At 40.2% G+C, this 25,496-nt stretch overlaps 1 protein-coding gene and 1 long non-coding RNA gene across 2 annotated transcripts in view; one reads left to right on the forward strand and one right to left on the reverse strand.

The window, feature by feature from the left end:
• Positions 1 to 1,759: 1,759 nt before the first annotated feature.
• LOC116713842 (sprouty-related, EVH1 domain-containing protein 2-like) overlaps positions 1,760 to 25,496 on the forward strand; it is a 36,601-nt gene continuing 12,864 nt past the window's right edge. The window contains 5 exon segments of the mRNA XM_032554127.1: positions 1,760 to 2,427; positions 22,330 to 22,456; positions 22,458 to 22,523; positions 22,625 to 22,793; positions 24,193 to 24,257. Coding sequence (XP_032410018.1) covers positions 2,402 to 2,427; positions 22,330 to 22,456; positions 22,458 to 22,523; positions 22,625 to 22,793; positions 24,193 to 24,257 — 453 coding nt within the window. The 5' untranslated portion in view covers positions 1,760 to 2,401.
• LOC116713844 (uncharacterized) lies at positions 15,840 to 21,471 on the reverse strand. Its single transcript, XR_004337925.1, has 2 exons — positions 21,400 to 21,471; positions 15,840 to 21,293 (listed from the first exon to the last, which is right to left on the reverse strand). It is a non-coding gene; the product is annotated as an uncharacterized LOC116713844 (long non-coding RNA).

The following is a 25,496-nucleotide window of genomic DNA, read 5'->3' on the forward strand; positions in this document are numbered from 1 at the left end:
ACCAATCATTTAACTTGTTCACTCTTTAGCAGATCAATAGATTTTAAAGAGATCAGTGCAGAGATTGCTTTACACAAAGGTAATACAGGATTAACAGAACTGCTTACTGATATGCTAGTAAAACGTTAACAGGATTAGCCCGGAAATTCCTTTAATCACGTTGTGTTTGACCAGACATGCACTTACATTGATTGTTTAAGCATAAATGAATAATAGTTTGTGGCTCTGTTACTTTTATTCCTTAAAAAGTGAGAAATTTGCACAAAACTATGGAGGTCTGAAGGGGCCAGAATTTTATTTGAAAAAAAAAAAAATTATTATAATAATAAATCTGTCAATGTTTTTTCAAAAGTCCCTGTATTAAAAACATGTTAACAGCCTAGGCAACGTATTCAAGATATACATGACGAATAGTCATTTTATTAAATATATCCATTAATTAAAATGTATTTTTATTTAATACTCCTTTATTCCACGGTGGTGTATGACAACACATCACAAATGAATCTATTAGCGAGTCTTATGTATCAGTCAGTGGGTAGGGCTACTGATCTCAAACTATGGTACAACGGCTGCTTTTAGATGTACTGAGAAGTGGCTGTAGTAATTATTTGCAAGGTAAATATGAACAAAATAACTTTGATGAAATGGTTGGTAGTTGACCAGGAACATCAGTAACTTCTGAGGTCAGATATTTGTTTCTGGTAATGACATCCAAACACTGGCACAGGTTTGAAAACCAGTGGGATCTGCTGACTTTATTAGCTAACAAATCATCCAAAGTACTAATAAACTAGCTTTTACTGGAACTATATCTAACTTTTAAAAGAAGAGCAGCCATATAAAATGTTGATGTTTAAGTTCTTTGACGTTTAACTGCTAGGTTTTAACATCTGTGTAGCTGAACACATAACACCGTACTCTTTAGTCAAAAAAATACCCAAAGGATAAAAATATTTTTGTTCTTTTTTTCTGAATTAACATTCTGGCTGCCACAAGAATGTTTAGCCATTTGGATAGACATCCACTGCTGCTTACGGCCATAGATCAGAGTAATCAAAATCAGAACCCTCTGATGGTCGATAAAAAACAGAAAATACATCACAATCACAATACACCATTGGAGACATTGCAGTAGAGGAAAAATTTTACTTAAATAACATTATCATAAAAAAACAATACTGACATGTTGTGTTTTTTTTTATGCGATGCGGCTCTAATACATTGTAAAATAATTTAAATGAATTCATGTGACTTTAGAATGTGCTTGATAGATTCTACATGTAACTATTTTTAACCAAATAAAGTTAACTATCGCCACAAAAACAATTACAAACACATTTATTTATTTCAAACTGCATTCTATTGATTAAATATATATATAAAAAAATGTTATTTAATTACATATTTATTTAACATTCGCATATATTTTATTTCGTTTAGAAAATTTTGGTACTTTGGGCATTCCATACATAATCACCCCTTTCCACAATTTCCCACTCAATAGTCTATCTTTTAAGACCAAGCTTGTACTTGAACTAAGAGTTTTGATATGAGACATGCCCGGATTTGAAATCAAGGATCAAGGAGTGTGTGGGCGTGTGTGTGCGTGCGTGTGTGTGTGTGTGTAATAAGGAGGGAGGGGGTTGTTGCATTTATCAAGGGCCACTATAGGCCACAGCTTGCAGCCGTCTTGGGCCCTCCACCAAAATGTAGCACGACGTCACCGCTTCCGCCCTGCTCCGCTCTCCACCCCCAGCCTCCCTCTCTCTCCTCCCCCCGGCGTCGTTGGAGCAGCTCAGCCGCCTGCAATCCAACATGGAGTAGTGAGAGATGGGGCTCTAGCGGGGCCACCCCTCGGCAACAGCAGCAAAGACGCGCTTCTTTTCTTTTTTTTTTTTACGCACAACTGGAAGAGGAGTCGTCGGTGAAAACATGCGCCTTAGGACTTAAAAAACGGAGCGTGTGTGAGAGGGAGTGAGCGAGCGAGTTTGCGCGCGCGCGAGCGTGTGTGTGTGTGTGAGTGAGTGGGTGTACGTGTGTGTGTTTGGGGAAGGTGGGGGGGTTAGAGAGAATCAGGAGCTAGATTCGGCAACCGAAATTGCCAGTGCAGCCTGCGTTTATCCACTGATTGGGTATTAAAGTTCCAGACGGAGAAGAGGAGGTCCTTTATTCCTTCTTCTTCTGGGATCCAGAAGAAAACAGCGTGGCTTCAGCGGAGGAAAGGATTTCAGGAAGAAAAAAAAAAAAGGGACTGTCGAGGGCAAAGCCTGAGAGCCGACACTTCGCACAAAGGCGCAGGGGGGATTTATGCGGAATTGGACACAGGATCGGAGGTGAAAGAATGACGAGTGAAAAGTATGCAACCGCCGTGGTACATTACCTGAGGTGAAACGAAAAAATGATAGAGGAAACACACCCAAACGAGTAAGTAATGCAGCTTTAAAGATTTCTCTCTCCCCCCGTGCTTATAAGTTGCTTGGAGCAACTTGGTGGAATGTGCAAAAACTCTCCTTGCAAAGCTGTACTTCCCTTTTAATCGTAACCGTTCGTGTCTTTAATGCATCGGCTGTGTGTTGCGTTTGTATTTTTTCTTTTTGTTGTTTTATTTTTATTTTTTACGGTGCCCCCCCCCCCCCCCCCCCCTCCTCCTCCGCCCCATATTATTATGTTCTAGAAAACAGCCTAAAGAAGGCGAGAGAGAGAGAGAGAGAGAGAGAGAAAGAAGAGTGGGAGGAGGAGGAGGGGAATAAGCGTGGGTGGATCGGAAACATTTTCTGAAAGGATCTCAAGCGAGAGAGCAGCGAGTGAGGCCCTGTTGCAGCGTAACTTAGGAACTCAAACGCGCCTAACGAGCTTTAAATATAGAGAGAAATACAGCCACGGCAGCGCGCGTGGGGGGGGCCCACGGTTTGTTACGGTGTAACGGCCGCGTTTCTCTCTCTGCCCCCTTTTCTCTCTGCTGTTTGGTCACATCTGTGTGTTTGCTTTCAACCGAAGGGGGAAGTCTCACCGGATAAGAGATATCCGATATGCCCCATCCGCCATCTCTTTCTCAATCGCCCTCATTTGCATAGCCTACCGCGCTCCATTCATAAAAATAAAAAAAATTCTAAAAAAAAAAAAAAAAATAGCAGGCTAAATGGGATTGTAAACGACGGCTGGCTTTCAGAGGCGAGAGAGAGAGAGAAAAAATCCAGCGTCGGATTCGGGTTGATTCGAGTCGTCGCGGCTCGTTTCTGTCCGCCACGCGGGCTCGTTCGCCTTCTGCGAAATGTAGCTCGGTGTGTGTGTGTAGGCCCACGGACCTGTTTACACGGCACCAGTGGGTCACCAGTTAAAGCCGAACGCTTACCCCTAACCAGCTGTTTTCATATTAGGCGACACAAAAACTATACTAGACGGGTTTTTTTTTCTTTCTTTCTTTTTCTTCCTCTCGTCTGAGCTAGGCTGCTCGGTGGCAATGCCTGCCTGGGCTGATTTGTTGGCGGGGGCTGGAAGGGCGAAGGGCACCGGATGGGGGGGGATGTTTGCGCTGCGGTAGCGTGACGGCGGCTCATTCATAAAAGCCCTCTAACCTTCAGCGAGTCCCCATTCATGCCTGTTGGCCGTGCTGTAGTCAGCACAAGCCCCGCGTCTGGGTGTCTGTTCCCCGGTCTACGACCCCACAGGGAAACCCGAGTACGTAACCTGGCACCGGTCGGCACTATATTAACACGAATTTGGGAGGGTATTGAATAGTAGAAAATACAGTTAAAATACAATATGTAGATAACATTTCTAGTTTCTACTAATACTCGAAATGTACTAAATTTGAAAGTAGAAAATTACTGACATGTAGTAGTTGCTTTCACACAGGAACGTGTTTTATAGAATAATGATCAGGTACAATTATTTCAGGAAGAAGAGTAGTTCAAAACAAAACACCATCAAGTCTGTTTTGAAACAAGGCCTGAGTTGGTGTGATATTTTTTTTATGCTAAGATAACCTCTAGCGAAAATAAAATTGTATTTACTATTGCTAATGTCACAAATTGATCAGGGTTTCAATATCACACAATGTATACAATATGCATATGGTGAAGAAAATCTTGGACTGGAGTCAATGTGAGCTAATAATTTAAGCACCCTACGTTCAGGCTCCCCATGGCCCTTCTAGTTTAATACAACACAAAATGTTTTGGAGTAAGGTAGGTCTTTGTGAAAACAGCAGGTGTTAGCCAGAATTGATTTATTCAATAAAGCCATGTTGTTGAGATGGATAAACTACTGGTAGTTATTATCTGAGGTCTATTTGCAAAGTAGAAGGACTTTTTAAAAAATGATTTATCCATAGCAAGTGATATCTGTATCGCGACATTCACATATTGTGCGTGTTTTTGGGGAGTCGTCTTACGTTGTATTTTTTAATTTCTTACTGCTTGGAATGGTCAAAGTTCTTCCAACTTATATACAACTAAACCTTGAATTGTGAGTTAGCTTACACACACTATCTGTGTTTTTCATGACCGGAAGAAACTCATATTTCTTGTTTGTGAAAGAACAGTGTAGTAGCCTTCTCTCAGTCTGCTGACCAGCAGTGTGCAGCAAAAGGTGGGAGGTGAGCACTGTGAAACTTTGTGCTCTGCAGCCAGAAAAAAATAATATTTTAGTTCTGGCACTGTACCTGGAGTCTCATTAAAAAGGACTTTAACCTTCAGATAGAAAATATCATAGAAGATGAATGATACTGGTCAGTAGGCATATCTACTGGAAAGGTTGTAGTCCTTACACAACAGGAGTAAGTCAGACAAATCACCTTGTCTCCTCAGTGTATTTACTTCTATTTATTTAGTAAATATTATGAGCTTTTATCCAGCTGTAACTAGCTTGGCAACATGAAATGTTGAGGACAAACATGCTAGCAAGCTAAGCTTCCTAATGTTAGAGTTCATAGAGAACCTTAACCGTGGTTGTCAGGAAAAATAGGTTTTAATGCTACCTTAGTACATATTTTGAAAATCTGTTACGGTTTTGGTAACATATTTTCCTGAACGCTAATGCTAAAGAAAAAGATGCTAGTGTGCTGAGCTTCTTTAACCTTTTGCTAATTATTTTTATTCAAGGTTGTTGAGAAAAAACTTAATTGCCACCTTAATGGGAGATATTTTGAAGGTTTTTTTTTAATGGTTTCAGTAGCATTTCATGCTGTAGCTAGTTTAATAACAGCGCGAATGCTAAATTGTTAGCAAGTTAGAAACCAAACTTCTTAATCCTGAAGCATTCGTCTTAGCTGTGGCTGTCAAGGAAAATGTTTAACATCCGACCACCATAAAATTTATTTGAAAATTGTATTTATATATTAACATTTAATGCCTAAATCGCAAATCTGTTCTTGTTTCGGCTTCTTTCTCACACAGGACAATCCACATTAGCGAAAAATAAATCTAAATTTATAACTTAAAACCATTTTTGTCTAAACAAAATTGAGAAGTTGGTTGGAAGTCAATTAATTTAACCATGTTTATTCAGAGGGGTTGATTATATACGTATCACCATCTGATGTTTGCAAATTGTTGCATCAGTTTTATTCGGTTCTCTCAGTGTACCTCTCATTGCACAGTCCCACATCTGATTCTGTCCCCACCCAAGTTCTCCGGCGAGACAGAGGCCATACATTTGTCACAATATATTACAACAACAACAAAAAAATCTCTCCCTGAAGCTGTTGGATCATTTCCTGTTGCAGACGATACCTTTATGGCCTTGCTGATAAAGTTTGCTTTCGCCACTAATGTGCAAAACCAAACCACACCCTGGAAACTTTCAAAAGAACCCGGCTGGGTGACTTTGGATGGCAACACCAGTGCTGCTTTTGCACTTCTATCCTCAGGTCTCTCATAATTGTTCAAAAGTATTTTAAGACATTTCTGTCGGAACCATTTGGCTACAGTTGACAAATGTTGTTTACTGTGGAACCAAGAGTTTCATAGCAATCGCGTGGGGCTGGGCATTTATCGTATCTTTTATCATTTATTGTGATACATTTCTTATCATGATAAGAATTCCAATTTATCGTTGCTGTGATCAATTTCAATTAATGATGTTTAAAAGCTGTCCGAGTTATCGGGATTGATAGTTTTACTATTTTCTCCACTGTTTGTTCAATGAAAGTACCAATAAATATGGTTTAATTTGACATTTTGATTAAATGCAGTTACTGTGTGGAGTATAGTGACAGAAATCACACTTCTTTATGTGACCGGTGTTCTAAAGAAGCGCATTACAAATGGATATGTTTATCAAGATCGTTATTGGTTTTTGTGGGGCTGTGGTTGCCGTTTCATGTTGTCATCCTGACACTTGACACGTTCATTGTTTATCACAATATTACCACAAAATATTGTAATAAAACAATATTCAAGTCCATATCGCCCACCCCTACAATCACTGGGGGCATTTCTCACCAGATTTGAGTTGATGGGAGTTTTCTTTTGCCAAATGGATGACCAGTGTGAGGATTTACAGCAGAGTTGGTGACTCAATGCAATCAACTATCTGGTGTCGCCACAAGGTCAACAAGGAGGAGGGATTGCTGCAAAGTTTGTGACTTGAGGCAATCATCTTGGCTTCCTTTGACTGAAAAGTTTTTACCAACTGGCATGATAAACTAAACTTGTTTTAGAACCAGAATCAGATTAGAATATATATAATTGACTTGACAAGCTAGTTTGATTGGCGTGACCCGGTTCTGATTAATGCAGAAGCTTTAAAGGCCGTACTACGGCGTAACTTTTTGGCCAAGTGTTTGGGTAAACGTCGTCAAAGCATCTCATGTCCGGGTTTGGGTTTACCTATAATTTGAAGCTGATGCTTTTTATTTGAAGGTCATACTGACTGTTTTTCACATGACTGTGAAACCACAACCCTGACGACAAATACAAACGTGCATAACCACTTTGGAAATATATATATGTATATATACAGTATATTATATATATATATATATATATATATATATATATATATATATATATATTTTTTTTTTTTTTTTTTGCATGAAAATATATGCAGTGAACAAGTACAACTCGTAACATTAGTGTACTCTCATCTTGTGACAGTTTTTTTTGTCTCCCAGTTGAATGTTATCTGTTGGGCTTATTCCTGACTTGTAAAGGAGAGTCTGAGCTAATTTTATTGGACTACAGCTATTTACTAGAGAAAAAAAAAGATTAAAATATAATTTCAGTATCTATTAAGATTATTAATGTGCTTTTTACTGTTGGTTGTAGCCTTGCTATCTTTATCTTTTTGGCTGGTCGGAAGCGGTCGTCGTAAAAATTATCTATTTTGTGTAATGCGGTCTCTTTATCTGAAGTAAAGCCAGTTATGGGTTTGATGTCGGGTCAGGACATAAAGACACACCCGTTTATACTCGTGGTGTCACGTATTTCTTTTATGATGTCAGTATTCGGTAACAGTTCTCAGTCTCTTGCGACATCAGCGGTTCATTATCTGCCTTTTGTTGTGTTGCCGTGTAGTTGTTGACGCGTTTGTTTACGACCTGCTTGGGCTGTAATGTTGACAGATTTAATGTGTTATCTTTGTCATATCCCAGGTTTGGAAGTTCCTCTTCTCTCCTCAGTTATTACTCATTATAAGGGTGCATTGTACCCCCCCACCCCCTGTACACAGAGTAACACTATGAGCAGAGGATGTATTGATCTGGTGTGAGCTACTGCCCAGTCAGCATGTGCACAGTCAGTATTGGACAGGAGATGCTCGGTGACATTCAGCTAAGGTCGACAAAGAGTTGAAACCGAATCCGTCCCTGAAATAAAAAGCAGTCACGAAGTGGTGAACGCAGCAGCGAGGAGTCAGACGACCTGTATGTTCCCTCTGCAGGACTGTCCTGTTCCCCGTTTTTCCAACTTAGCTGAATCCGATATTAACGTTTCAATAAACCTGATAGGAGTGAGAAAGCTCGTCACCAAAACCGGACATAGATGGATGATTAAATGATTCACCCCTTTTGGAAACTGATATGATGCTGCAAGCCATTGTTGAAAGAAAGCCATAACAAAAATCCCAATGGTAGTTTGCAAGAAGACTTGTAGGGTATATTGTAGATAAAAATGCTCTGGTCAGATGGGCCCAAAATCCAACTTTTTGATCCAGATTTTATTTTTCAATGCATCTTAATGCTACAGTATGTAACTTCTATTTTAAAAAAATATATATTTTTTACACATTTGTTCAAATTATTATTATGTCATGACAGTATAAGTCAGTCTGCAGCTGATTCACCACAACATAGACTGCCAAGAGGTCTAAGGCTAGTTAGCATAGATACTGATGACGAAGGATAAATGCTTTTCCTTTTCCCTTAGCAGTGCTTACACAAGCATGTTTGGCAGCTCTAGGCTCCTCCTCCTGGCTCTAATTGGCTGTTTTTGACCGGGAGCGTTGCATTTCTTCAGACGATAATAGCAGTGGGAGGTGGAAGAGCGGCAATTTTTTTCACAGATTGTTTGTCTCATACTACACCATCATGACATTGTGACATCTTTAACAAATAAAAAAAATAAATGTTTTTGTAAAAGTTACATACCGCAGATTTAATCAACATTGTCAATATAAATGTGCTCAAGTTAGCTGAAATAAGCTAATTTTCTGTAGTAACCGGAGTTTATTCACGTTGTGCCAAAGTAGTTCGGACACAATGTCGTCTTTCGGAGAGCGATAACAGAAAAACCGTCATGTCACAGACTGACCGCTCCAAGTCCCGTTTCTCAGGAGAATATTACCCAACGGCCGAGCGGCCATGTTGGATGCATTTGGTGTTGCTGTTAACTTGGTTCATAAGTATAACTTCACAAAAAGAAATGTATCTAAATGTCCAAGTTATGGGGTAGGTACAGAAAAAATATTACTGAACAGAACAACAATGTACTATGAATCAAATTTTGATGGTAGCACCACCCACCTCAACATGTTGTTGTCATGTGGGAAGTGGAAACACGTTTTACCTGCACAATGAAACACTGCCTGCAAGGAGGCCGGTCTGAAAGGCTATAAATATAAAAATATAGCCAAACATTATTTACAAGTACAACCAGAAAGAAATAAAAGAATACCGAGGAAGAAGAAATCAAGAGAAGGGGTCTGCATTTTGAAGTCACCTCGCTGCACCTGGCGGCTTTCAGGACGTTCACCGACAGATATGTGAACTATTTTTGCTACAGAGCGCATTCTGCGTCATACGAAACTGCTAATACAACCCGGTTACACCTGCAGACAGAGATGTGTGTTGAACAACTAATAGTGTATTTTACTCTGAACATACCGTTCTGCGGACGGAGGTGGTGTCGGCATCATGCTGTGGGGGATGCTTTTGTTCAGCAGGTACAGGCAGACAGCCAATGAGAAGTTGGATGGCGTCAAATGCAGAGCAGACCAGGGAGGAAGAAACCGTCTTTCACATTACCGTCAGAAAGATTTAAACTATTTTGGCAAATGAATGTATGAGCCGCGGTAGAAGTTAACTTTTTATTGCAGCATATTTTACTTTTTCCCCCTTCAATTTTCCATTACAGATAAAACAGTTTATTTGGGATCACTGGTCTTTACAACCTATAGAAGGCCAAAAAAATGTCGAAAAGTTCTCGCAGCACACCTTTAGGTTTCTGCGACCTGAACCGGTATTCTATGGAACATTGCAAAGGCACAATCGCTGCTTTGTCTCTCTTAATATCTCGTGGTAACCAAGTTTGTCAACCTGGGTGAGGTCTAAAAATCTAGAAGAGGCAGGAAGAGCCTTCAAGACCAACGACTCGCATGAAGTCAGCGCCGCTGTCACGGCGTCACATTTTGACTGTGTATTTAAAGACGTGTGGCTTCGTTTTACACTATCTGCAGACGGTGAAGTGATGAGCTGCATTGAACGGTACGTGTCAAAATCAGACGCGTAAACACATACAGCCCGTCCGCTTCCTTTGCAGAGCCCTCGGTATTTTTTTTAAGTTTCTGTACTCCCCCTCCGCTGGTGCACGCGTGCACGCACGCATCACATGGAACAGATGCTTTCCACAGTGTTTCCTGTGTTTCACAGAGAGGCTCATCGCTGCTTGCTCTCCGGAGCCTTTAGGCCATATAATGGTCCGAGCTGTTTATATCAGGACACCAAACAATGGACCTGGATTGTTTTCCTCCCCTCACACCCCCCCTCCCTTTTTTAAAAATCTCTGCTCATCAGCTGACTGGATGACCAAGATTATAATAGCTCGAGTATTCATTCACTTCATCGTGTGTCTTTTCCCCCTGGTGAACCCGTATGTACGACGACTCAAGAGGCTGTTTGCAGATAACTCCCATTCTTCTCCCCAGTGAATGAACTTCGTGAACTTTCAGTTCTTTAGCTAGTGTGACACCGTAGTTAGCTTGAGGGCGTGTTGGTGACTTTAATTTATAAGGCGTTCAAAGCCGAGGAAACATTCCTTGCACATATTTATTCCCCCCCCCCTCCCCAACAGTAACAAAAAGAAATGGTTTATTTGTCAGCTTGGTTTTAACATTAGTGTTTTTAGCTTTTCATCTCCACCAAACAGTCCTTGTGTTAATGTTGTTGGGGTTATTAAGTTTTTAAGGGCAATGAATCATAGCATCAACGCTAACCATTTGTTTTTACTGCTGCTTTGGATACAACTTCAAGTCAACTTGTCACTCCAGTAATGGCTCCACTTCAGACCCACATGTTGCTGCTTTGTAACTTTCTATTTTCTTTTTATGCTCGTCATCAAATTTTGTTCTTGTGTACTTAGTCATTGTGTATCTGTTTATTTCTTTTAGTAGTTGAGCATAGGGTTGGGTCTTTATTAGATTAATTTCTTACCATGATAGGTATTTTGGTTTATCATTGGCCTGACAAATTAAATAACATTAATGTTTAAAGAATCCCTTTGTATGAATAGTGTGAAATAACGAAAATGATTAAATAACCAGGGGTGATTACTGCTGGTAAGTGCTGAGTGGGCAAAGTTTCTTACAGTAGACAGAAAATAGCTTTAGTTTTCTGTCAACGTAGGTAGAACGAATTTTGTTCTTGACGTTTCCATTTTGTACCCAAATGACCAAATGTTCAAAATGGGTTTAATCATTTGGATGGACTACAGTTTACCTCCTTAACTAACAGTTGGTGGCAGTACATGTGTTTTTAGAAGAAGTCATGCAAAAAGTACAGTGGGTACAGTATACAAAACTATATAGCCAGTGTGACGGCATATTTATCTCGAGGCCCAGTCTTTGCGATGCCGCTGGTAAGCTCCAGTCGACACTATTTGTTTTAGGAAGAGTTAAATTAATTCTAAGAATGTTATGTATAAATATCACATGTTGTGAAATATGATTCCAACCTGCAACAAATTCGGGCGAAGTAACATCTAATATTGCTGTTGCCTTTCATGCGTAGCTGTAAAAATCCCGATGTGCCTCGTTTGGGGAAGCCCTGAGTGAACAGGCTTCCTAGTGTTCATCATGCAAATAGTTTTCAGTTGGCTTGATGCGCCACAGTTTGTCCAATTACAAGATAAACCATTGACATCTGACAGTTTATGTAAACGAAGTCCACCTGATCAAACACACCTCCGGCTGACATTGTGTTGGACGTCCGTCAAAGATGCAAAGAGGATTAGAAAGTCCCCCCCTCTCCACCCCCCTTCGCTCGTCACTTTCACTCAGCCCGAAGCGTTAAGTCGAACCAAGAATAAGCGGATGGGAGGCTTTATCGAGGGTCTGTAAGAGGTTTAGGACCAATCAGCTTAGTTTCAGTGGAGTTCGTGTTAACTGGAGGGGCTGCCACTTTTGAAGTACAGTTATAAGAGCAATGCTGAGCGCCAACAATTGCACAGAGGTGTAAAAGACAGGAGTTTGATTTATTTATCAGTGGTTTTCACTTTTTGGCCTACCTACTTTATGAATTGTGAAGCTTGTTTATGCTCCGAGCAACGTTTATAGTCATGATGAATTTGTGACGTGTCTTTGAGGAAGATACCCGAAACCATCCAGATTTTTTGAAAATATGTAGAAGATACATAAAGCTTTCTCAATAAGGAATTTATGCCAATGATGTAACTCTAAAGATGCACTGGTAGAATTTTGGATTTGATTTTTGTTTTCTCAGTTTGGCAAAGCTTTGATCTGCCAGATTTCCTATTGAAAGCTATAACGGCATGTAAAAGCAACTTTTTATTTTAACCTTTCTGATTTGAGCACTCATTACCTATTCATATTAGGAGCAGAAGCAAAATCACAATCCATTTGTGCAAGCATTGGGAGTGACTCGCATTGTTCTAGTAACAAGTCGGGAAAACAATCAGAGTTTTGAATTGTTGCGTTGCTAACTGCTATTAGCAATAAAATCCCGTAATAATTTCTCTGTTTTATGTGTTAAAGCACAAAAAGAAGCAAGTTTTCAAACAGATATTTTGCATCCACAGGAGCCGTACCAAATGCTAATCTTTTGGTTGCTCCACAACAAACCTGACTTCTGAGTATAAAGGGGACCCACCGGTCGTTGTAAAGCATGGTTTTACTCATTTAAAACAAACAAAATGATCACAGCCGACTTTTTTTTTTTTTTTTTTAGCAATTAACACAGTTAGTGTTAATTGTGAAATGGCTCGTTGTGTGTTTGCCCTTCAGAACATAGACACTATGTGGTTGAAAGCTTAAAGTTAAAACGTCTTTACTGAATATTTTCTCTGTCTTGCAGCCCTAATGACCTACAGACTAAAGAAGTAGAGGGAAAAAAAAATCTACTTCCTTGAATTAGCTTCTTATATTTTTCTGCTTCCTGCTTCCAAAACTAATACATATTGAAAGTGGCTAACCAAGTCTTCTTTTCACAACTAAAACACTGAAGATCAGATTCTTTGACTTCCCCAGCAGCCTGTCAGTCGGGCGACTGGCCGATTTCTTGGTGCTCTCTAATTATTTCCATTTATCTGAGGAGGGTAGCGTCTGTTTGCGGAGCTGTTGAAAATGTAACTCTGTTGTAACACAAAATAAACCACCGCAGACGTAGCATGTGAAAATATGCGAAGGAGAGGCTCTATTTGGTTACTTACAGAGGGCGACCGAATGCCATTTCCTGCAACTTCGACGAAAAATGTTTTCAGGAATGGCTTGGTCGCCTTCCTCTGCGGATCTTTAACCACCCTCGCTGTTTCGAAGGGAATATAGACCCATAACGATCGGTGACTAATTGATCAGAGCGCCCTTGGTGCTTTCGCCCCGTGATTGGCCAGTCGGGCATGGCGTGTTATCCGTTAACGCCGCTCCCATATCAACTGACGCACTGGGCCTAAGCAGCGGCTCGAGCCTTGTGCTGGCCGGACATGTGAACGTTCCACATAACTGCAGCTGATTGACAGAATGCCGATCAGACTTCCCCCCAGGAGGCGCCCGCGTCAATAGTTGTGAATGAATTCTCTTCACCTCTCCCCCAGGGCCCAACCCCGCACTTCCTGTCTCTCTGAATGAGAGGTAATGAAATTAAAAAGATCAGGTAGAACAGACGAATCCTCTCTTCTAACCAACAAGCGGCAAATTGTCCTTCAGCATAAACAAATCAAATTAAGAACATTTCATCCTTACTTGGTCTAATTACTAGTAGCAGTTAATTGAGAAAAAAAACCAAAGACATCAAAGTTTAGACTCATATAAGTCAGAAAACGAGCAAATTCAAACATCTGGAAGCATTGCGGCAGCTTATTTCTATTTTCATTTTATTTTGTTTGCGCGCCATGCATTGCAGTGACTTCGCCACAGGAGCATCGCACAATGCCGTGAGACTGGGAGCATTCAGGACATCAGAAAAACAAACCAATAATGAAATGATCCTGATTGTGAAGTGCCCTTCAGTCACTTCCTGATTGCAGCAAACAGAGCGCATACTGTGTACAGAGAGGGGTGTGTGTGGCGCTGTTGATCATGCAGAGGCGTGGCGAGTCATTCTTTATCACAGGAAGTGTAGCCACCCTTATCACACATGGCTGGACTGCCCTCACCGGCCCATTTATCTGGCACACATGAGCTGGATTCCACACCTTTCCAAGCCGGCTTCCAAGCCCCGTTTACTGTTTTATTACGGCCCTCTTGCACAAAGGGGGGGATTTCTCAGGGTCCATTTAACTCTGGAGCACATTCAATAGCCTGTTTGTTGTGTATAACTATAAAGTGGGCATGGTGAAAGAGTTATAAAGCAGCTCTAATTGTTTTTGTGTCATGCTTCAAGTGCAGTCGTGCTCTGTAAAATTTTTTAAAGTGGTCTCGATTAGCTTTTCTTTAGTCTCTGCCTGCAGTTTTTTAAATTTTTTTTTAACTAATTTTACATCCAATGCTTTCCGTCTCGTATGAGGAGGACAAAGGAAGAGTCGAGCTCCAAACTTGATCGCGCAAATCTATCGTATTTGTCTTTAAGCAAAAAGAGGGGGAAAGCTGTTGAATCTATGATAAACTTCTTGTTGGTGCTAAAAGGCTTTTTTCTTCTTTTTTTTTTTGTTGTCAAAGTTATGTTAGTTTTAGTATTTTTGTAGGTCAAATGAGAGAAATTGAAACGAAACAATTCCTACTGAAGACTGCCAGCAAACAGCTAACGATGAACGCTAACAGATACCAAACTCTGGTTCGACCACACCGATCATTAGGAGTCAGATTTCTCATTAGGAACTAATATTAAATTGTATGGGTGTCAGAGAGAAAAGTCATTGTTAGACAGGTTTTTAAAATAAAATAAAAAAACAGAGTTGACGTTTTAAAATGGCATTAGCATGTTAGTGATTAGCTGTCTTAGCATCACAAAATCAAAGGTTTCCAAGTTTATCATCTAGAGAATGTAAATCCTTACCTCAATATTGTTATTTCCAAAAGCCTGCCAACATACCCAAATTCCTCATGTCTCCTAGCAGGTAAGAGCTTAAAGGTCAAAAAGATGAAACAAAACAGGACATTTAATCTTCCAGTTATTTCTTGAAATTCTCATGTTTTGTTTTGTTTTTTCATTTTCATTAATGAACCTCATAATGAGCCAGTGAGAGAATAAATAAAGTTTTCTCTGGTTTTGACTCTGACTGTAGTCGCCAGCAGAACTACTGAGGGGAAGGAGAGAAGGAGTTTTGTCACAAAAAAAAAATCAAACAAAGGTTTGGGACATATCACAAATTTACTCTGAGTCCAAATCTCAAAGTAAAGTAGAAATCGGTATAGGTCAGGTAAACCCAGGTAGATCCTTTTAGCACATACTCAAAACATGCTATTTTCAGATGAACTTGGACTAATGTGTTGTTTAGCAACCAACACATTCGACTATTTCAGTGCTTTGTTCCACATAGCTAAGAATATCGCCGTTTGAAAACTCAGCAGAGAGCAGTTTGGGGCTCTAGTTAGTGACACCTCAGGCTTGTGTTCCAGGCTGTTGCGCTTATGACTTATTGTTTGATATGCAGTATAAGTGGCATTGCAACAAATGCATAACGGCTGGCGATTGGACGTGCGTGAGCCTTTTTAGGACACGGTTGCCTGACACACCCTGCACTTTTGTCCTGCTGGCTTACAATAAATTATAAAAGGCCACGACTCACGGATTCGCCGCTGTTATCTGCGAGGCGGTGAGCTCCCCTCTTATCGCCCGTCCGAACCGAGTCGTCACTCACATTTGGTCGTGACGCCAAGTAAAATTCACAGCCACTTTGATGCCGGGTTAAAATTGATCAACTAAGATGTTTTTCATGCTGGATCTGTATGAATGGACGACCTCGGCGCATCGGTCGTCTTCTTTCAAAGCGGCTGTCGGCCCTTTTTTCTTTCTTTCCAGCACCTAGCGCTTCATGCAACATTGACATGGACAGAATTAGATTCACAGTTCCTAAATGTTAGTGTGAGTGCATCTGTGCCAAGATGTTTAGTCTCCTCCAAGGGTATTAAAGCAGCGCTCTGCTGCTGGTTGTGGCTGTCTGTGTGTTCCGACCACAGATTACAGGGCCTGTCGGCAGACGGGGCGCTAGACATGGGTCACAAGACGGACCAAAATGTGACGAGTTCATCTCAGAGAGCTGATAGCCTGGATCGTGTATCTGAAAGCACATGTGTCTATTTATTGCAGAATTTGGTGTTTATTTCTGCATGCGGATGGCTTGGATGCTGTCGCGCTATATCTGGATTCGTCATGTGTGTCTGAGTCATGTAAAGGCAACAGTATGGATTTCCAAATGCAAACATTTTCTATGGCAGTTTTACAGAGCCAAAAGTAACAAATGAATGACTTGAAGTTCAAAGTAACTGCGTCTTGATTTACTTTAATGTACGGAGCAAGCTGGTTTAATAAGATTTTACTGCAGTCAAATTGCCATCCCACCATTTTGAACATTCATTTAAAAAAAAGTGCCAGTTTTCTAGAGTTTTCTTAAGTTGTAAAGAATAACGCTAAGCTGCCTCTCCTCTAACTGTCACTGCACACTGCCTGCCAGCTGGCTGAAGGAAGTATCTACACATTTTCGTTACTTACAAGAAAGTCTTATTCACAGCTGCATTTCCATTAGCAATATACTGTAACTGTGCAAACTGGAATTACAAAAAAAACAGCAACTGAATGGAAAAATGCCAGTTTAAAAAAAAAAAAAACAACTCCCTTTTTTTCACGTATATATTTTTGGCACCAGTGGCCTTTATTCAACAATATTTCGACAGGAAGGAGACAAAGAGAACTGTGGAAAGACACGTGGGAACGATACCGAGCCGAGAACGGGACTCTTAAGTCTGCAGCTCTGCGGTGCATACGGGGCGCACCCTCCGACCACCGCACCACCCGACGCCCCAAAACCCACCTGAGGGCGTCGGGTGGTTTCTTGGCTGTATCAAATTTAGTGTATTATTTTTGCTAAACAGTAATAGAAACATTTTATTTTTCATCACACAAGTCACGTGATCAACAACCAGATGACGGAGACAACCCGAAGTAGTGGGTGAATGTTGTCTTGCAGTGTGATTTTAATTGTGTTTTATTTTTGTTTTTTTTTTTTACTGGAAACACCACAATTGTGAAATTGTGTTGTTGTTTGTTTTTTTTTCTTTAATTTGCTGACATTAGCGGCATATTGAAAAATTTCGCGCACGTTTGTAATGGAAACGCAGCTACAGTTTAGAAATATTGGGTCATTAAAAAACAGTGAGAGTTACTGAGTGGAAGCTGAAGGAGCATCAATAAATGTGCTGAACTCCAGTCAGAACCCTTGTTCATTTTCCAATTAAAATAAAAGCAAGCGTAGGTCTTTTTTCTTTTTCTTTTTTTTTTAGAAGTTCTTAGGCAAGAACAAAATTGTACTTGTATTTTTTCTTGTCACTGCTTATGCAAAAGATTGCATTTCTGCTGTGTAGTTTTTCAGTCATCGTGCTAGTTATTTATAAACTGCTTTTCTAGGAGTTAATGGAGAAATTGTTGCTCAAGCTGAAGAACACATCATCATTCTCTTTCTGCAATACTAGAAGTGATCTCATCAGTACCATGTAGTCGGTATATAATGACGTAGTCTGTGTGGGAGTGCTCTAATGGTGGTTGGTGAGCTCTGGTTCAGTGGTAATTACTAGGGAAGACTGGTTTTTGGGTGTTTGGACTCTTTTAGCTGCATGTGGGCCAACTAATTCTGGCCCCATATGGGCCTTGTTCAGATTTGGCCTGCACATTTGGAAAATAAGCTCTATGTTTGGGGTGTTATTCATTCTATAGCTGCATTCAGGTGTTTATTTTGGTGGTTTTATTTGAGGCATATAGTGATAATCCATCGTAGTTGCCTGGAGCAAGGCTATTTATTCCTTTGATAGAAATAGGATACATTTTCTCTGTATTGTTTTTTTTATTATTTTGGTATGCCACAAAGGTTGCATAAATGCTTCATTTGCCACCAAAGTAGCCTCAATGTACTGCAACCTTAAAATACATGGGAAGATATTTTAGCCAAAGCTAACATCACTCTAGTTGGAATAATGAAGTCAAGATATGATATTTTAAAAGTATAACACATTAGGGCCATTTTTATAAGCAATTTTAGCCATTTAGCCAATGAACTATGAGATAGTTGCTTTTCACTGTAAGCAAGAAAGCTAGCTTACAGTGTAAGATAGCTTACAGTGTAAGCTAGCTTGCAGTTAGTTTAGATTAATGGAAACACAAGTAGGTAACTGAGGTGTCTATTTTAAATTTCTATTATTTCCTTTGTTGCTTTTCAAGTTTTCCAGCTCCACAGAGGAACCTGAATGACTTTTTGCCTACGCCCATCATGCTTTCACATGACAAGTAAAACCCCACCTGCGCACCGACATCATGGCTAACTCTGTCCTCTGCCAGTAAACGCCGCTGAACCTCCCAGTTTGGTCTGTTTCATAACATCTTTTTTTTTTTTTTTTTTAAGTGACCCTTTCAGTTATTGCGCCCATATTGTGCAAAGAAAAAAAAACAAAAAACAACAACTTGTAGTTGCTAGATGGAAAAAAACATCTCATTTTATGCATGCGCGCCTTACACAAAAGCACAAACGTGGGTGTTTGTGTGGCTGCTTTTCTGTATGGGCTGTTTGTCTGCTATCACCCAGTCAGCCAGTCTGTCATTCAGTCACTTTTATGAATGTGTGTGGGTGGGAGCTGGTGAACCAGTTTTGCCACCTGTGTTTGCGTGTGTGCGAGAGTGTGTATGTGCATTAGATCTTTTGGTCTATCTGCAAGCTAATTATATAACACCTCTCCCATTCACTCCCACTCTGCCTCTCTTCCTCCATATCTCTTTTAATGTCCCTCCTCAATCCCCCAGCCCCTCCGCACACACGCACACACACACAAAGAGCATCGATTCAATATACAGAGGCACATCCTGTTATTGTCGGGTCGTTCATGAGGATTGGGACCATGTGCATTGTGTCCCCGTGAGGGTGGTGGCTGTCATGCTAAGGCTGGGGAATGGCTGGTGTTGTTTGCTGCTCCACCTCCGGTCTCCTGCTTGTTTTTTGTGTTGTTTTTTTTTTGTCATGTATTGTTTTGTGCTCCTCAAGACTAAACTGTGGCTGCATTATCTTGTTTGTTGGTTTGATGTGTGTCCGATTCAGGCTCCACTTGGCTGTCGTCTTACTTAAACGATCTGTAGCTGGGATAAGATCGCAACTATTTCCCTGATTACTAGTGTTATTAGTTTTATTGCCTGGCGACTTTTCGGCGTTTTAGCATAGAAACACTCATTTAGATTTGAAAACATAACTTAGGCTAATTTAGTAAATAACTTGCCAGACATTTACTTTCGTTTCCAAGACCTGCACTTGGGCTGCAAATGTTACATTTAAAGGCAAATTTGGAATGATATGAGTTTGTCACAGTTTGACAATCGTGAGTAAAAAGGCCAATTTTTACAGTATTATCACTAAAAATTAAAACAAAAATTTAAAACATAATGTAATTCATTTTAAACAAAAACATAGCTATATATTCAAAGTTACAGTTGCTGTATAACAATGGTATCTGTGATATTTATTTTCTTTCCATAATATAGACTAAACATATGGTGATTTAGTACAAGTTTTGAAATAAGTATTTTGCTTGATGTCCCGTTTTGCTGTTCCGCTGCTTCTGTTTAGCTAAATAATTGGGCTGGCTAGTGGAGTTGCTAGCCTGCATTCTGCCGCTTTTACAGAAAACCTGCAGCCTTCTGTCTAGATTTAATGCAACCAGAAATATTTTCAGTCTATATTTTCTTTTTCTTGATAGTGTGGAAAAAGGTTTAGTGGCTTCGTTTGAGTTGTCTGGTCGGCGCTGCGCAGCAGCAGCAGGTGGGGGAGGTACAGCACTGTGGCACTCTGTCCACCATTCAGTCAGAGATCATTTCTGTCACTTCACAAGCTGCACGTATGCTGGAAGATTTTAGTGATTCGAAAGCAATTTTTTAAAACATTGTTGCATCTAGCCATTTGGTAGTGGCCTTTGCCGAATACAATGGGAACCTTGGCTTGGTGCTTGGAATTGATCATTTAATTGTATCGTAGTCTTGGCTCTTTACAGCTATGACAAACTGTTTTTCAGATGTGAAGCTTTAATTGAAACATAACTTGAAAGCAATCAGGTCCCACATATTAGATAGGCACAACAGCAGATAAAGAACAATAATAAAAAAAAACTCGTGGCATATTTAAACTTGTCAGTAATTTAAATTGTTTAACTTCCAAGACACAATAGTTTATTGGCTGGACACACAAATTGCATGTGGAAACAAAGAAGCATCCTATTTCTTTTAACATCTACTTGTGCTCATTTCAACTTACTTTTACATTTATATTCGCTTCTTATGAAGTAACTGACATAAAACAGAGATTAACATTTTAGATATCTAACTGCTCTGCTTCCTTATTTGGAGTAACAGAACTAATTTCTTGTTTTACTGCAGCTGCCTTCTAAAACACAAAAGGAAACCCCCACAATTTCATAATAATATGTTGGGGATCAGCAACGCGCAGGGTTTTCCTCGGTGTATTATAAGCCTGGCGGGCCACCAGGCTTTACTTGTGTCCAAACCAGGCTAAGCATTGCTTCTTTTTTTTTAAAGTCTTTGTAAAATGTTTGCATTTTTTAAAGACTTTATTGTTGGTGTTATGGTATTGATCTTACAATTTTTCAATAACACATAATTATCAGGCGATATTTTAAAATTTCCTGTCAACTTTAAAAAAAAATTTTAACTCTAAAACACAACGGGCCGCTGGATGAATGACTGACCTGGAGCCCAACCACCGGGCTTAGCAAGTTTTCTGGGGGAAACCTTTTACATGTATCCGAGTAGATCTTTTTAATTTGCCCTGCAGTTATGATCTAATTAAAAGTGCATAAAAAATTACAAAATAAACCTTATTCTGCAGTACATGTGAAATAAACCAGTCCTACTGCAGGAAGTGTTTCTAAAAACGGCAAAATATGTTTAATGGCATAGAATAAACTTTAGTTGGGCAAATTTGAGTGTTATTCTCTCAGATGAATAGCGACACGGTGAGTGACTATGGAGCTGGTGAAGTTGAGGCTTTTTTGAATAAAACTATTGAAACCAGGAAGCTGCTATCACTCATTTTAGACCCAAGCAGCAGCTGGGTGTGGGGTTTTTTTTTTATGCAGTCTGGAATAAACATGTTTTGCAATATTACAGTCCAAAAAGAGCATCCTTACTGCTTTGTTTGTGGTTGTTTTATTTGGTAAGTTCAGTTACTTGCATGGCCTCAGGTTTTGCAACGTATCTGCTTTACAGAAAACCTGCAGCGTTCTGTCTAGATTTAATGCAACCAGAAATATTTTCAGTCTATATTTTCTTTTTCTTGATAGTGTGGATTAAATCATTAAGTGGACTTTAAATCCACTTAATGATTTAAAATCCCAACGCTGAAATTTTGTAACTCGTGATGCAGAAAGCAAAAACGAGTCAAGTACCAAAGGAGATTCACCACCGCCATTTGAAGTTGTGTTCGTGTCATTCTGAAATATTCCAGTTAAGACTATGACTGCTGACCATGAGATTTTGAACATTGAGCTCTGTTTCCATAAGTTTTACTGTGTGTGTGTGTGTGTGTGTGCGTTTGTTTGTAATACCTTGTGGGGACACATATACTACGTTGTGGGGACCCACTGCTCCTTGTGGGGACCGAAACCTGGTCCCACAAGGGAAATGCTGTTTATGGGTCAGGGATTAGATTTAGGACTAAAGTATGAATTGTTTAATGCTGACTTATCCTGGTGCAACACCTCCCACTTCAGCACAGTGTGCACTGAACAAAGTTGTGACTTGCGACGCCCTCAAACAGTCTGTCAGGGTGTGAATCCAATACTGCACAAAACTTCTGTGGCATTAAGTCCACTTTGACTTTGCAGCATTTTCAGCTTTAACAAACAGAATTTGAATATTAACAATTTATCTGAAGGATGTTTTTTGTTTAATATTTCAAATAATTGGGGGGTTTTTTATCTTAGTTTCTTTAACATAAAGTAAAGCATTTTTGTATTGATTTGCCCGTCGTTCTGTTTTTACTACGGAAGGAAGTGGTTTGCGCTTGAAGCAGCTTAACACATACTAGCAAACTAGACTGTACTTTAACAAAGCAATCGTCTAATAATCCTAAAGACTTCTTCCAAATGATAATGCAAATGACGAATCAGTTAATGCTTTTCCTAAAGCATTGTCGGTTTCCTGTAATTAGCATTTTAAGATTGAGACTAACACGAATGTCACTTTGAGAACCCCGTTCTAATAATCTCCCACCTTTCTTTCGTCCTTCCGTCCAGTGACAGCTACATCGTGCGTGTGAAAGCGGTGGTGATGACGCGAGACGACTCGAGCGGCGGCTGGCTGGCTCAGGATGGGGGGGCCCTCACCCGGGTGGGCGTCTGTCGCCTCCTTCCTACGGAGGTGATGCATCTCTCCAGGCTCCAGCAGTTCCCAGTTCGTCATCCGGGGGGAACGGCTGCGTGACAAACAGGTAAAAAAAAAATAATAATAATAATTTAAATACCGTGAACGTTTGTGTTTTGGTTTTTGCTACGGGAAGTGATGCTGAGTTCCTACTGGCTGGATGCACAGGTGATCCTGGATTGTCCGCTGAAGAAGGACATAGTGTACACTATCGCAATGCCGACATTTCACCACTGGAAGGTGGAGGACAGGCGGTGCGGCCTGTCGTTCCAGTGTCCAGCTGATGCCAGAGCCTTCGACAGAGGGGTGCACAAAGCAATTGAAGACCTGGCTGAAGGTACGCTGTGCTGGAATGTGGGTCGTCACAAGCTGTGTTTCCATTTAATTCTCGTGCAAATTTTGAGCGAACTTTTAAAATTTTGCAAATCAAGAAAATGCAAATTCAGCGTGTTTGACTACGTCAGATGTTGACTTTATGCGCGGCTGTAATAAGCAGGTAGACATTTGCTATGTCAGTACTTATTCGGCAATAGGGGTGGGTGATATGAACTTAGAATTTGATCGTAATATTTTGTGGTACAACAATAAATATCATGATAAAAAAAAACCTATGATTTTAGGTAAATATATATCTTGGGCAGCATAGATTTTATGTTGAATGAAGGAATTTGTTCTTTACTTATTATTAAACTACAGATGACTGTAAATGGATGTTATTATTTAAACTACATTATGGCTCTAGTTAAGTTTAATAATTAGCTGTTTTTTTAAAATCTGATATTAATAAATTGTAATGCTGGATACAAATATCTACAAATTTGAAATGTATGGATTTCAGCAGCCGTTTCTTCACAAAACCCTGTGAAAAACTTCTTGGTAAATAAAAAACGTTACCTCACGAACAAGGCGTTTTTCTGGGGTAAATTTCTACCACGGTCATCTGTTTATTCCATACCCAGTGGAAGAACACGAGTGATTTAAAGAGGAAATTAGATTTTCTTAAGTCTTGTCGGACATTTATTCAGAGTAGTACTGAAAAAGAGAGTGTCAGTTTAGCAGGTAACAGGAAGGTTAAAGTGGGGAAAGCAATACTTTTGAGTGGAAATTTATGTTAAGGTCTTCATTTTGTCGAGAGTAAACACACAGTCACAATAGCTAATGCTAATATAAGATGTAAACATTCTGCCTCCTTAATCATTTAATAATTATTGAATAATCATTTGAAAACCGTCTCATACAGTGTGACATCTCCTAATATCAATTTCTCTTTATAGTTCTTAAAGAGAAATATTGCTCTGCTGAAATCAGTATGAGATCAAAGATTTAAAAAGAAAAAAAAAAGAAAACTGGAAATCGGCAACAAAACTGTAATTTGTGTATCTCGAACCACATAAGCGTCCATTTCTTCCATGTTGAAGTTAAGAGTTCTACAAAGTCAGAGAGGCGAGAAAACACTTCTCCGGTTCATGACTGGAGGTGTTTAGCGGGCGGTGTCCAAAACATGGCAGGTGAAACCGGTCGGTCCTGGCGAGGACGTGAATGAGCTCAAAGTATGTGGGGGAACGTGTTCCGAAAATAGTTTTTCTAAAGTTTTGATAATGCGACAGGATGAGGAAGTTTACGTTCAGAAGTTGTCAAACCTGACCGCCGGTTATTGCTGCAAGTGCATCTTTAAAAGAGATGAAAGATCGAGCTGCGTTTCCGAGCTGCTCACTGCGATGTCTCCCTCTCCGCAGGCTCCACGACTTCCTCTACGGCACTCCAGAACGAGGGAGAACTGGGGGACGACGATGTTTTCACTGTAAGCATTTTTTTAATGAACAGAGTCCCTAAGAAAATGAGTCCAAAACATTAACATTTCATTGGGGTTTTTTTTGGTTTTGTTTTTTTTTCCCCCCCCCTCGACAAATGCACGATAAAGGAATCTCACTCATGCACGGCGACGCATCCACGCTGCTGGTTGCAGGCCGGACATTTGTGGTTGCCTTGCACCGTGCTGGTCTGTTTGTTAGACGGGGTCAAAGTTGATTCATCTCTGAGCTGAGCATCGGCGGAGGAAGTCGCAGAGCCAACTTTTATTGTGCAACGTGTTTCAGAGCGTTCGGCGTCGGGCGAGCTCTTGCATTCAGCACGCAAGGCAATGTTTCAACTCCCTCTTACTTCCTCCAAAAGCAACTAAGTAGCTCTTTAAGGAACTACGCGACACTGATTGTAATCTTCTATTGGGGATCATAGTTTGAGGTATGAGCTGGCTGCGGGTCCCACTGCAGGGTCGGGGGACGGAGAGGAGCATGTGTGATGTGAAGAGGAAGCCCACGACATGACATGTTTGACAAGGACAAAAAAAAAAAAAAAAAAAAACCCTAATGTGTTTTGTTTCTTTTAATTTCCCATTCACATGTTAACAAAAACTCAAAAACTTGATACTCTAAGGGTCTTTTCACGCCTGAAAGGTAGACTCGGCTCAATTGGGGGCCAAAATTGATACATTTTCAGGTGCTGCGGTTCTCTTTCATATTACATTGTATCAAACACACCAAACTAATTGAAAAACCTGATAAACCTCACGCCTCTCGCCTGTGGTGGCGCTGCACCAAGAATCATTGAAGGAAACGGCACAAAAAGAAGAAGACATTGAGCGCAGCTTTCTTCTTCTTCAAAAGAAGTAAACAAAAATGGAATAGCGTCAGATTTTAGTGGTTGTAGGATTTTTCTTTTGTCTTTTGTAAAAGACCACAATCCATTTCTCCTGCTAGTGCTAGACTCACGCATTTATTTTGGTTGTGTTTATTCAGAAGTCTTTGCTTTACAGTTTGCTTCCTGCTTTGGAAGCGGTCTCTGGTCTGCTTGCGTTCACATACATAATCGTACTATATAGCTCATGTCATCTGAACTGAGGCTTAGATTTTTAGTTGAACCAGAAGGTCACTTTTTCGGTCCATATAAGTACAGTTGCGCATTCAGACCTACCCAAACGAACTAGGTGAGCAAACTAGAATTTGGTCGACGCGGTCTATACAGAGCTGGTGTGAATGCACCC

The sequence above is a fragment of the Xiphophorus hellerii genome, chromosome 22 (genome assembly GCF_003331165.1).
Source record: "Xiphophorus hellerii strain 12219 chromosome 22, Xiphophorus_hellerii-4.1, whole genome shotgun sequence".
NCBI classification, from domain to species: domain Eukaryota; kingdom Metazoa; phylum Chordata; class Actinopteri; order Cyprinodontiformes; family Poeciliidae; genus Xiphophorus; species Xiphophorus hellerii.